Below are 14,460 nucleotides of genomic sequence, written 5' to 3'. Positions count from 1 at the left end.
GCGGCTGGGCCCGTGAGCCATGGCCGCTGGGCCTGCGCGTCCGGAGCCTGTGCTCCGCAACGGGAGAGGCCACAGCAGAGGGAGGCCCGCATACCACAAACAAACAAACAAAAAAAAACCTATTAACATAATTTAAGACTATTAGTTTAAAGTAATAATCATTTTTCTAGATACCAAAAAAACTCATCATCCAATCCTGAATTTTTAGTTACTAAGCTAAGAAAAAAGAATAATAAAGAAGACATTGAACATTAATACCAAACCAACAGACATTTTACTTAATTCTTAAATATTTAGAGTCATTCTCATTTTGAAGAGAGATTCACAATGAAGTTGCCCAAAAAATCATCATCATCATCTTTAAACTATGTTCTCAAAACTGAGGTTATAGATAAGAATAAAAAGTAAGCAAAGCTAATTGTCAAAATTTATAAATGATACTATGATTTATCTAGAAAAACAGAAAAATCTAGGGGAACACTTTTAGGTACAACTACAGAGATCAGTGAAGTTACTAATAAGCATATCAATAATCAAGAATGTTCCTGTATAACTAAGACAACCACTTACAAAAATATGATGAAAAAGATGCTTTTTCAGTAACAAGAAAATTTTAAATGTTAAGATTAAAAGCGCATGATAATACATCAAGGAAGTACATGAAAAAAACAAAAAGGTTACAAAAGAACCCCTACAATACTTTGTGAACATCAAAGATCTGAATAAGTGGAACAAAATATCAGGTTTTGAAAAAGTCATATAGGCAAATAGTTAATAGATGAAAAAAACCTATAATTTTAATGCAACTTGAGTTAAAATCCCAGTGCTTTCACTTTGGGCAGGTAACAACTCATTATAGAGTTTATCGGCGAAAATTTTAAAAGGAAAATAGCAAAGCACATTTTTAAACAAATACACATATAAATACATTAAGTGGCAAATATAAGTATATGTAAATGTATATGTGTGTTAAACAATACTAATGAGGTGGTGCTTGCAACATCATAGATTTAAATTACACAGTTACAAGATTAAAGCTATGTGTTCCTGGCAGATATATTAATGGAATAGAATATAAAACCCAAAAATATATATATATATATACACATATATACCAGGTACATGCACATGTAAATACTATATAATAAGCTGACATTATTAATCAATGTTAAAGGACGGATTATTAAGTAATTGCTGTAGCAAATGGTTAACAATTTAGAAATACAGACTTATTCAATAGTGAAAAAAATGTAGAGGAATTACAATATGTAAATATACTCATTAAAAACTTACCTACTTCAGTTGAATTAACACATTCTTACAGTGCATGTGAATTATTTGTTATTAGACTGAGGCAGATAATTTTATCAAAGGTGAAAGAAACAAAGAAGAAGACTGAGAAACATATCTATGTGAAAACAAATACAACCAAAGTCAATAAACTATGTAAAAAACATGAAAGGTTAATGGGAAAATATTTGAAATATCCAAGACAAACAGAAGTAGAATATCTTTAATATAGAAATTCAAATTAAATTTAAATGTAAATTTTAAAATGATTATTAAAAGAATAAAGAACAAAAGATATTATTTGGAAATTTATTTTAAAAAAGAATACTAATGAAATAGAAGCATGTAATCCATTTCAGAAAAGGTCAAAGTATAAATTAAAACAGCACCCCATTTTCACCTATAAATTGCAAAGATTTTAATGCAAAAACAATCATTGTATCTAGAAGATGAGGTAGGAGAAAATATAGACAACCTTGGTTTTGGCAATTCTTTTCTTTTTTATTTTAACATCTTTATTGGAGTATAATTGCTTTACAAAGCTGTTAGTTTCTGCTGCATAACAAAGTGAATCAGCTATACATATACCTATATCCCCATATCTCCTCCCTCTTGTGTCTCCCTCCCACCCTCCCTATCCCACCCCTCTAGGTGGTCACAGAGCACCAAGTTGTTCTCCCTGTGCTATGTGGCTGCTTCCTACTAGCTATCTATTTTACTTTTGGTAGTGTATATATGTCCATGCCACTTCGTCCCAGCTTACTCTTCCCTCTCCCCGTGTCCTCAAGTCCATTCTCTATGTCTGCATCTTTATTCCTGTTCTGCCCCTAGGTTCCTCTGGCAATGATTTTCTTAGATACAACACCAAAGGCATAATCCATGAAAGAAAGAATTGTTAAGGTAGACTTCATAAAAATTAAAGATTTTTGCTCTGTGAAAGGTACTATGAACAGCATGAAAAGATAAGCCACAGACTGGGAGAAAATATTTGAAATAGCACATCTGATAAAAGACTGTTATCCAAAATATGCAAAGAACTCTTCAAAATCAAAATAGGGAAACAACCTGATTAAAAAATGGATCAACAACTTAAAAGACACCTCACTAAAAAATGATACACAGATGGCAAATAAGCATATGAAAAGATGCTCCACACTCTATGTCATCAGGGAAATGCAAATTAAAACAACGAGATACAACTACACATCTATTAGAATGGCCAAAATCCAGAACACTGACAACACCAAATGCTGACAAGGATGCAGAGCAACACGAACTCTCGTTCATTGCTGGTAGGAATGCAAAATGGTACAGCCACTATAGAAGACGGTTTGACAGTTTCTTACAAAACTAAACATACTCTTACCATACAATCCAGTGATCATGCTCTTGGTATTTACCCAAAGGAGTTAAATATTTATGTCCACACAAAAACCTGCACACATATGTTTACAGCAGCTGTATTTATAACTGCCCAAACTTGGAAGGAACCAAGATGTCCTTCAGTAGGTGGATGGATAAATAAACTGTGATACAACCAGACAATGGAGTATTATTCAGTGATAAAAAGAAATGAGCTATCAAGCTATGAAAAGACATGGAAGAAACTTAAACATATATTTCTAAGAGAGAAACAGCCAATCTGTAAAGGCTACATACTGTATGATTCCAACTATAGGACATTTTGGAAAAGGCAAAACTATGGAGGTAGTAAAAGGGTCAGGGGTTAACAGAGGTTAGCAGAGAGGAAGTGATGAATAAAGGGAGGGCAGAGGATTTTTAGGGCAGTGGAACTACTCTGTATGAGACTATAATGATGGATACACGTCATTTTACATTTGTCCAAACCCATTAAATGTATAACACCAGGAGTGAAACCTAATGTAAACTCTGGACTTTGGGTAAGAAAGATGTGTCAATGTCAGTCCATCAATTGTCACAGATCTACCAGTCTAGCAGAGGATATTGATAATGGGGAAGGCTATGCATGTGTGGGAGCAGGGTGTATATGGAAAATCTCTACCTTCCTCTCAATCTTGTAGAGCTACAACTTCTATAAAGTCTATTTTGAAAAAAGTGTTTATAAAGTTTCAAGGAAAGGAACTCCTATACATGGTTGTTGAGGGTTTTTTAATCTATTTATTCATAGGTGAAAAAGTAATCTAATTTCACCAAAATGTTGACAATGGTTATCCACAGGTAGATGGATGGTGTGTGACTGAAGACAGGAGTAGGGGTGTGTTTTTGTTGTTGATTTCCAAATTATATTTTCTTATTCAGAAAGACAAAAGTGTATGTTTTAAATGAAAATCAAGTGTCTTTAATTATTAAAAAGTCTAATTAGGTTTTCTAAAGTCTATGAAAGATTTTTTTTTTTCCGTGTTGTTTCATCAAACTAAAGAGAGGATTAAACTAATTTATCTTGATGCTAAGGGGAGCCGCCCCGGTTAAGGCAATGGGACTGTAATCTGGGAGAATAGGCGAGATATTAAGCTATTGCTAAGGCTCAGGTCGGAAACTCTGAGCTTTCTGTTGTTATTAATGGAAGGACAAATGGAGAGAGGGGAGCTGAGCTGAAGAGCGGAAAGGCACTGGAGGGATACAAATCGAGATGAAAGGCGGCTGACTCGGCAAAACTGTTAAATGACTTTGCAAAAGACCTGTCACAATGGATAAACGGCCCCTCCTGAAGAAGCAGCTTAGCATTCCTGCAGTGCACACACAATTATTTCCAGGGATGAGACTGAGAGGAAGGAGAAAGAAAGAGGAACGGCAAGAAGATCTAAAGACGCCTTAATGAGTCTGCAGACCTTTCTTAAATGAGCAACTGGGAAGAAGAGAGCTATAGAAGAACAACCAAAACAAAGAGTGCATGTACTTCATTTTCAGCTTCAGCCACTGGGCAAACAACCACCATTCTGCCCTTTCTCTGCTTATGAAAAATGGTGAGTTGCTCTGTGGATGCTGCCTACACTTTAAGTGTTTTTGTGGTAAGTGAGGCATAAAACCTATTGTCAAAAAACATGATGTCCACGGTGTACAGCCAGCCTTTATCTTCCCAGTAGATCACTCCCAGGGGTTAATGTTGTCGGAGGGACCCTCAAAATAACACGTGCTCGCCTTTCTTTAAGGCAGACTTTCAGGTCAGAGCCCCCCTTTTTTCTCTAGTATTTCCTTCTCTGCAAGAAAAGAAGAATTTTCCTGAAGTATATAACCCTGTTACGTCAAATAAAGGCCACACGCCCAGGGAAAAGAGGCAGGAGTCGGGGGGAGGGTAGCAGAGGTCTCCTCTCTAAAGCTTACGGAGAATTGTACTGACAAACATTAGTTACACCCTTTGAATTATAGTAAGAACCCCTGTTGCTAACACAGTTCTTAGGATTCACTCGGCTGATTATTATATCTCACGATTTAGTTCTATTCATCAGAAACGAATCAAAGGTACTCAAACAGCTTGCTGCTGGTTTCAAACCAATAAATATCATTTTATTAAGTTTCCCCCTGCCAGCCTTTAATGATTATACACTTACTGGCAGGAATATTTTCTGGGTCAAGACATTTTCAGCGTAATTTCCCTCTCAACCATTAGTTCTCAGGTCCTTTGGGCAGGAACCATGATTTGTTTGGATCACCTGCCTCCATGAGGAGAAAAATATATTATGATACAAACATTTGGGTGAAATAGGCCGTTTTCATCCTGCTGTTCTCCACCAAGCTCCACGCCTCTCAAATTTAATTGAAATCTTTTCAAAACACACAGATTACTCACACCCTTTGTAGGTATCCTGCCCTTAAGAAGCCATACCAGCCTAAGAAGGGTCAGAGGTCACGGGAAGATTTCAACCTTCAGCATCCTTGGACTCGTTGTAACTGAAAAATTACTAGTCAGTCGTGTGGGATGGCATGGAGGGCAGGTAATACTATGTTCCTATGATAACCCACACAGTGGCCACTGCATTTGGAGCCTGACACCAAATTCTTTAGACTTGAATTAGAAAAGGCACTTCTTTGATAGATTTCTTCTTGTTCCAGTTTACAGGCAACTAATCCTCACTGCATTGGATCAAACAGACGGGCACAATCAATTCAGGGAAAGCAAGCAATGCCAGGTCTGCTCAGTCTTCCCTCAACGAGCAGCAGAGGAAAGGGCGGGGAAAGATGGAAAGAAAGAAAACGCAGGCATGCCTGCAACCCAGGATAGCTTAGCAAAGGCAAAGATGAAAAGACAAGTTGAAATATATATCCTGGCAGATGGAAGCGCTTGCTGTCAGAGGGAGAAGCTGAAACACCAACCACGATGCCAAGCACACCAAGCCTTCGGGCTCTGAGGGGTGTTGAAGGAGCCGGGGCAGACGCAAGTGGCTGTGATGTCAAAACGAAATTGGCACAGTGACTCTTGGGAGGGAAGAAGTCTGGATTTACTTAAGTCTCCATAGTCTATGATCTATAGCATCGTGTGATGAGCAAGTGAAATATTGCACTTAGGTAATTAAGTCTCAGAGAAACCAGTGCCTTCCAAAGCAGTATTAATTTACACTGCTAGATCTTTCTAGGCTTGATTGGCCATTTGGTGAGAAGTCACACTGGAACGGCAGCCTAACAGTGGCAGGAGGAAAATTAATGAAAATGAGCTAGAAATAGGAGGCCCCAGTGTTAGCGGTTTCCTCTCTGCCTTGGGACATGAAGTGCATGACAAGATGTTTCCTAATCTACCGGCAGGCACTTCCTCACCCAACAGCTCAATCCCCCGCTCCACTGCTTTGCTCAAAATGTGGGCAATGACTTAGCGTTCTTTGACTCCTCTGACGTTTCCTGATCTCTCTTCTCTCCCATGGCCTTTATATCTTCCCTTCTTGCCTCCGAATGCAACTTGTCTACAGTACAGGGCATCAAAAGGGCTTCTGCGGATAACAGTTCTCCCTCTCCTGACTCTTTAAAGATCCTCACTGTTCTCAGAGATCCACCCTTTCCCTGCCATGGCTGTGAGTCAGTTTCTCTGGGCCAGCATATTCATCACCATCATGTATTCTGAGACAGACCATTGCTTTTTAAGAATGGGAAGATTAAAACATTTCTTGTCCCCAAGTGCCTGGATATTAGCAGCGAGATTGCCAGTTTTTAGCTGACTAATGACTCCAAAGTGACAGCAGTATACATATAAACACATAACTGGCAAACATAAGCATAGGTAAACGTGCACGTGTGTCGCTAAGTTGCATCTTCTTTGCCATGAGCAAAACTTAATAAAAATACATATTTATAAATGTATGTAGCTTTATATGTGCATTTATGTACAAGTAAGCAACATCCTCCTTGTCTTCAGCAGGAAGTAAGGATGCCCCGAGTCTGGTTCCAATGGAGCACTATTACACTACCTTGATCTGGCAGCTTCTCCATATTTTCTCTTTGTCAAAGACCCATAGGTCCGCGTGACTTTCATTTCCCAGATATTCTCCAATGGAAACACAAAGGTTCAAATAGTGAGCAACTTACCGCTGGAGGTGGTGGTCTAGAGACGACTCCTCAGCATTCAGTAGAGCTGCTGCACAGGTCAGCAGCTGATGGCTGCAGCTTACAGATTTGAGTTCCAAGATGAGGAGGCCCAAGCAGAACATAGATCCCATCTCCTCCAGTTCACTGGTACCAAACTGTAGACCCTGTCAGTTAAACAAAGCACTCAACAGTGAGTATAGGATGGAAACCGAGTGAAGACAATCTGAGATTAAGAGGAAGGACACCTGGACATAGGCCTATCACAGAAATTAAGAATTAATAGTATTTATCAGTCACTGCCCAATGTGTTTTGTTGTGGGATTTGTGGCTTAGTGGTTCTCAGTCTGCATTACATCAACCTTCAGGATTTCCCAGAAGTACTCCCAAGACAGCAATGACCGGGTAGGGGTACTAGAGGGCAGGAGGTGTGCGTGGAGATCCAGGAGTCACTTCCCCCAACTTCAGATAAAGCAGCAGTGCTTCTATCTGTATTTTACAAAAGGGTTTCACAGCTGAAACAAAAGTTTGTAAACAATATTACTAAGAGATACCCTTTTTCTCCCATAAATTTGCCAACCAATGGAGAAGAATGAGGGATATCTCTCACAAACACTAAAAACTTAAAAAAATAAACAAACTCATTCACCATTTATTTAGAACCACCTATTCAGCTGTACTAAGATAACACATGAAAGCAAAGCCATGACATTCATGCTATGCTATTATTCACGAAGTTAACAGACAATAATAACAACGAACAAACGACTTTATTGAGCATTTACTATGTCCAGTACTGTTCTGAGCCCTCTTACATACATTAACTCAGTGAATCCTTAACAAAGTCCTATGAGGCAGATATTGTTACTGTATCCATTCCACAGAGAAGGGGATTTAGACCCATGGAACTGATACTTTATCCATGCCCTCCCAGCTAGTACATAATAGAGCCTCATAAATCACTTCTGATTTAACTACTCAACAAAGTGCTTTATGTAGTCTAGGAGGAACTCTATTACATGGTGAGGTAGAAAGTGCATGGTCTTTGAAGTTAGATAAAAATTGGATTTGAATCCTGATTTTACTATTTTCTGACCATGTGATCTTAGATATATGAACATTCGCCTTGATTTTCTCATTCATAAAAGGGATTATAATTCTTCCCTCCATATACTTAGACAAGTCATGATACGAATATTTCAAAGTCCCCCAATACTGATCAGTAATAGCTCAATTTTTCTTTCCTTCATCCTATAAAGATATTTAATATGACAGAATTCAATGTGGTCCTGAGGTCTTCATGTTTATAAAGTACATTTGACTTAAATGAAAAAGAGTCAATTGTTGAATATTATATTTGAAGAAATAGATTTTCCATCCAAAGAACAGTGATCAAGAAGACAGGGATGTGATAGTAAAAATTTGAAAAGATTGGTCAAAAGTATCCCAAGGCAAAAAAAATTCCAAGCCGGGAAATTGTAAGCGTCACAAAAGAATTTCTAGGTAAAAGGATAAAGAAATGTGTAAAGTCCTCAGGTTTATTTATTTTTTTTAATTTATTTTTTGTTGTTTTTTTAACATCTTTATTAGAGTATAATTGCTTTACAATGGTGTGTTAGTTTCTGTTGTATAACAAAGTGAATCAGCTATACATATACATATATCCCCATATCTCCTCCCTCTTGCGTCTCCCTCCCACCCTCCCTATCCCACCCCTCTAGGTGGTCACAAAACACCGAGCTGATCTCCCTGTGCTATGCGGCCGCTTCCCACTAGCTATCTATTTTACATTTGGTAGTGTATATATGTCCATGCCACTCTCTCACTTTGTCCCAGCTTGTTTTAGCTGTTTAAAAATGTGATTTGCTGCATGTTTGGACACCTGTTTTCCTGAAGAAAGGAGACATTACTTCAGAGTTAAGGGAAGTCTGTTGTTCCATAAACAACAGCAGTGGGAAGGGAAAGACGTGTTTAACAAGTTATTTTCCTTAGGTCAATGGAAAAGATCACTTTTTACAGAGAGAGAAAAATCTCAGTCTCTTTCCATGTGCCACAGCTCTGAGGGCTGATACTTTTCCTCTGCCCATTTTCCTGGCTGCTTTTCTTCATTCTGGAAGGGCTGTCTTGGTCACACCCTCCTCCTCAGTCAGAGGAGGAGGCCTCCTCTTACATGTGTTACCCCAGCATCCAGCTGAACAGACAACAGGCCAAAAGAAGGAAGAGTCCTGGGGGAAATAAATCTCATAGCATACACCATATTGCCAGGTCAGGGGCAATTTCTTCATACAAGTCAACTTCTGTACAACAGCAGACAAAATGATAGCGTTTTCATAATGCAAAAATAGTCCCATATCTCCGATATTGGTCTCATTTATTTCAGCCAATGGTTGGTATTATAAAATGACTATTCCAGAAGACCTTGAATAAAGGAACTTATACCATTTATTGGTTGTGGGGTCTTGGGTAACACTTATTCTATTTCACCCTCTACCATGAATCTCACTTGAGTACTCTATACTTTTTACTCTCACACAGTATCAAAAACATTTGTTTATCCAAACGGCCTCCTCTTACCTCCCACACCCAGCCTGGAGTGAAATCCTCAAAGGCAAGGACTGAGCAGTATCTGTTTTTTTTACATCCCTGGCATGGAATACATAGCCTGTCATATGGCATGCCATCCATACATTAAAAATGGATAAGTAATGGTTATAAATGGGTGGGTATAGAAAGGCATGGATGGAGTGTCTCTTGGATACTTATTGTATTTGTTAAGTGAAACTTCATTTCTCTGAGTAACGAATAGAGGAATGCCTTTAAATTATGTTCTCCCATTGTTAAAGGTCATGAGCATTTTTAAAATTCTTATTTTATTTTTGCTCCAGGAGGTGCATTCACTCCCTGGATACGTTTGGGGAAACAGGTGGATAAAATTTAGAAATTCTGTTATATACTTTGGTCAGTTACCATGTACTCACAGCAGCAAGGCTTTGGGTTAGTTTAAAAGTGCATCTTAATAAAACAGAGACCCAATTTTCCTCTCCCCCAGTTTAGTTGTGTTCATTCAGATTTGCTTTTCACAGCCGATGACAGAAAGCCTGACTATAGTGGCTTAAACATAAATAGAGCTTCATTTTTTGCATATTATAAGTTTTGGTGGGTATGAAGTTTGTGGCATTATTTCAGCGTCTTAACAAAATCAGGGTCACTTTATCTGCCATTCTCCTGGTTTTCTCAACATGACTACAAGATGGCTGCTGTAGCTCCAGCCAGCACATCATCAGTCAAGGAAGGAGAAAGAGAAAGTGGGGGGGAGAAGGTGACAGCATACTCTTGCTTACACATTATTCGCCAGAACTGTGTATTATAATAAAGCAAACTCCAGCTTTACAATGGTCTGGTAACTGAACATTTTAGTTTGTTCATCCTCTTTAATAAAGACATGTAAGACAGAGAAGTGTCAGAAACAAGCATTGGGTGAGCAAACAATATCTGTCATATCAATATTCAGTTACCAGTGCTGCCAGAAAGTACAGGTGCCTATCTTTTCATCACATTGGTAAGTAAAACTCACTAGCACAATTCTTTATATATATATATACACACACATTAACTTTTCTTGATAATCTACCCCAAAATAAGTCAAATTCATAAGTACATTTGAACCCAAAATTGCCTACCAACCTCATCCTCACTTAATTTTAAAATATTAATATGGGAAGAATATTTGTGTTATTACAGAAAATTACTTATTTTAATAATTATATTACAGAAAATTACATATTGGTAAGACATACACAGAATCCACAAAAGATAAGTTTATAAAGCATGAATACTGATAACTGGTGAGCAAAAGAGGAAAAATAATTAAAAAACAAACATGGAAAAATATTCTATCTTATTACCTAAATAAAAGTGCCTCTTACACCCAGCAAATTGGTAGGTATATATATTCAGATTTGTAATATTTAGTGCTGACTCATGATAAAAGCTGGCACATATCAAAATACATTGACTATGTGACATGATATTATCACTTCTGGGAACTTTTCGTAAGGAACTGATTCTAAATAAAAGTGAAGCCATATGTACAAACTGTATATTATATCCAGGTTATATATAATAATTAAAATTTGAGAGAAATAAAAGTCTAAATATCTAATAAGGAAAAAATGACTAAGGAAATTATAATGGAATAAATTTTATGACATATAGTGAAGTCACCAAAATGATAATTATAACAACAATTTAACAATATGGAATATGTTTATGATTTAATGATAGGTGTGAAAAGCAAAATCCAAAGCACATAATGATGTGATTTCTGGTGAAGACTTAGAAATGAAAATTCCTCATGCTCGCTTTGGCAGCACATATACTAAAATTGGAATACAGAGAAGATTAGCATGGTCCCTGCACAAGGATGACACGCAAATACGTGAAGCATTCCATATTTTATTTTACCAGGGGAAGGGATAGATTGGGAGTTTGGGATTGACATGCACACACTGCTATATTTAAAACAGATAATCAACAAGGACCTACTGTATAGCACAGGGAACTTTGCTCAATATTATGTTACAGCCTAAATGGGAATAGAATTTGAAAAAGAACAGATATATGAATATGTATAACTGAATCACTTTGCTGTACACCTGAAACTAACACAACATTGTTAATCAGCTACACTCCAATATAAAACAAAAAGTTTAAAAAAAGCCATTAAAAAAAAAACCCTCACATACACTTTCAGACACCATTGCTATGATTTGCCAATATTACACAAACATTTGGGGGAGGGGGCTCTATAATATCAATAAAACATCCATGTAAGAAATACTTTTTTTTTTTTTTTGCGGTATGCGGGCCTCTCACTGTTGTGGCCTCTCCCGTTGTGGAGCACAGGCTCTGGACGTGCAGGCTCAGCGGCCATGGCTCACAGGCCCAGCCGCTCCGTGGCATGTGGGATCTTCCCGGACCGGGGCATGAACCCGTGTCCCCTGCATTGGCAGGAGGACTCTCAACCACTGTGCCATCAGGGAAGCCCCAAGAAATACTTTTTAAAGTTACTGCTCCCTAGAAAAATGTTTAAAAAGCTATATGTAGTATGCCAATAAACTATTGTAATTCCATTTAGCAGTTGTAAGATCTTCTCTTTATCTTTTATATTCTGAAGTATATTTAGATTTATTTCTTTTATGTGTAATTCAGTGACACTAAAGATTGGTGTCTTTCATTAGTTCTAGAAAAGTGTCACCCATTATCTCTTGGAATAATTTATCACCCCCATTCCCTATCTCCTCAATACCTCTTAGCTCTACTTTCATATTTTAATTTCTTACTATCACTGTGATTCTGAATATTTTATATAAATATTCCACTTTAATAATTCTCTCTCTAGCTTCATTGAACCGTCTCTTTAACTTATCCATCTCAAAAACTGTCTCTAAAACACTAAAAACACAGTTATTTATATTCTCTACCTGATTATTCTTGGATATAGTCTTTGCGTGCATCATTTGCTGGTTTGATTTTTCTGCTTAATGTCAATAATGTAGGCTTGTTTGCTCAAATATTTTATGATTTTTCAAAAATTCAAAATTTATATTTCTTTTCATTCAAAGAAAGTCTTTGTGGATTGATTTTAATGCTCTTGCCTCCAGAAAGAACTTGTGTTTTCCTTCCCTGGGCACTTGGGGACAACAAATCAAGGACCATTATAGAATGAAGTTTTGGCTTGAGGCCTTTTGGGCTACACTGTACCACTGAAATATGACTCCAAATCTGCTTGAAGGAGGGTTTGTGTTGCGAAATTATGAATAAAGACTTCTCCATTTTTTTCCTGTTCTACCCGAAGCAATGGCCAAGACAATCAGGCAAACCCACTTACTTGCTTCACAGATTGTGGTTTCACTAGTTTACTGACTGCAAATGTCATTTTTGGAGGTCCTGGCTTTGTGTGGTTAAGTCTTCAATTAGTCCTCACATCTTGCATGGGCCTCTCTTTGTGTCCTAAATCCCAGGTTATAACTGGATAGGGATTAATATCTGCCCCAAAGACCTACAACAACATCTGGCAAAGCCTATCTTTTTAACAAAACTAGGCTTCATTGAACACCCTCTATAAACATACACAGAGGGAAGATGTTACACCTATGTAGAAACACTGCAGTTAAAAAGGGTGGCACTCAAAGGACACCAAACAAGTACGTTTACTACCAGAAATGAGAAAAATCTGGGACATTTCTTGTTTATATTCTTGGAAAGAATCAAGAGTATACTGCATTGGTGAAAGTGTAGCAAAAGGCATGATGAGAGAATAAGAGCACAGAAGAAATTGTACTATTGAGATGGAAAGTACAATTTCTAAGTTAAAAGCCATTGGAAAGAGTTAACAAACTGTTTGATGCAGAAAATAAAATCATTTTGTACAGGACAGCTTTGAGAAATTTTCCAATATCTCAAGGGAAAACTATATAAACAAGACAAGTTAAATACATAAATAAGAACTGTAGGACAGATTCAGGGACTTGATCTTGGACTTTCTGGGACTTTCAGACTAGGTAGTATGGGAGTCATAACAGAAGTCAAGAAAAAGAAAAAGAGGGAAAAAAGCATGAAGAAAAGAAGAAAGAAATTCCTTACATTAAAAAAAAATCTGAGTCTGCAGATCAAACAAGCTCATCAAATACATGTGTTATAATTAATGAAAAGGAACAAAAAAAGTATCAAGATCCCTATAAATAATCAAAATTAAATAGTAAAATTTGCTCACACCACTAAATACCAAAGACAATGAAGCAACAACATAGAGAATTGAGGAGAAAATACTGTGCCTGAAAAACGTTGTTTATGTGTGAGGGCCTCAGGAAGATAAACCCAAGGAAGAGAAAGAATTAAACACAGACCACACATTGAGAAGGAAAATTTCAGAATTTCTTTGAAAATATTGTTGTAACCCTATTACTTATAATAACCAATACATGGAAACAACCTAAGTATCTATCAATGAACGAATTGATAAAGAAAATGTGATATACATATAGGTATAGATATAGATAGATATATTAGGATAGTAGTCAACCATAAAACAGAAGGAAATCCTGCCATTTGCAACAACACGGATAGACCTTGAGCGCATTACGCTAAGTGAAATAAATCAGGGAAAGACAAATACTGTATGATCTTACTTATATGTGGAATCTGAAAAAAACAAACATTGATACAGAGAACAGATTGGTGGTTGCTAGTGGCGGGCAGGTGGAAGGTGGGCAAAATGGGTGAAGGTGGTCAAAAGTTACAAACTTACAACTGTAAAATAAGTCCTGGGGATGTAATGTGCAGCATAGTGACTATAGTTAATAATATGGTATCGTATATTTGAAAGTTGCTAAGGTAGTAAATCTTAAAGGTTCTCAACACAAAAAAAGTTGTGACTATGTGTGGTGATGAATATTAACAAAACATGATCACTTCTCAATATATACATTTATCAGATCACTATGTTGTATAGCTGAAACTAATGTAATGTTATATGCCAATTATAACTCAATAAAAAGTGGGAGGGCTTCCCTGGTGGCGCAGTGGTTGCGCGTCCGCCTGCTGATGCAGGGGAACCGGGTTCGAGCCCCGGTCTGGGAAGATCCCACATGCCGCGGAGCGGCTGGGCCCGTGAGCCAT

At 37.3% G+C, this 14,460-nt stretch overlaps 1 protein-coding gene and 1 non-coding gene across 2 annotated transcripts in view; one reads left to right on the top strand and one right to left on the bottom strand.

The window, feature by feature from the left end:
- AGBL1 (AGBL carboxypeptidase 1) overlaps positions 1 to 14,460 on the bottom strand; it is a 979,047-nt gene that overhangs the window by 347,647 nt on the left and 616,940 nt on the right. The window contains exon 22 of the mRNA XM_055088206.1: positions 6,784 to 6,947. Coding sequence (XP_054944181.1) covers positions 6,784 to 6,947 — 164 coding nt within the window. The remainder of the gene's footprint in view (positions 1 to 6,783; positions 6,948 to 14,460) is intronic.
- LOC112061913 (U6 spliceosomal RNA) lies at positions 11,135 to 11,238 on the top strand. Its single transcript, XR_002890438.1, has one exon. It is a non-coding gene; the product is annotated as a U6 spliceosomal RNA (small nuclear RNA).

The sequence above is a fragment of the Physeter macrocephalus genome, chromosome 11 (genome assembly GCF_002837175.3).
Source record: "Physeter macrocephalus isolate SW-GA chromosome 11, ASM283717v5, whole genome shotgun sequence".
Lineage (NCBI taxonomy): Eukaryota > Metazoa > Chordata > Mammalia > Artiodactyla > Physeteridae > Physeter > Physeter macrocephalus.
This window is presented reverse-complemented; position numbering and strand designations above follow the sequence as displayed.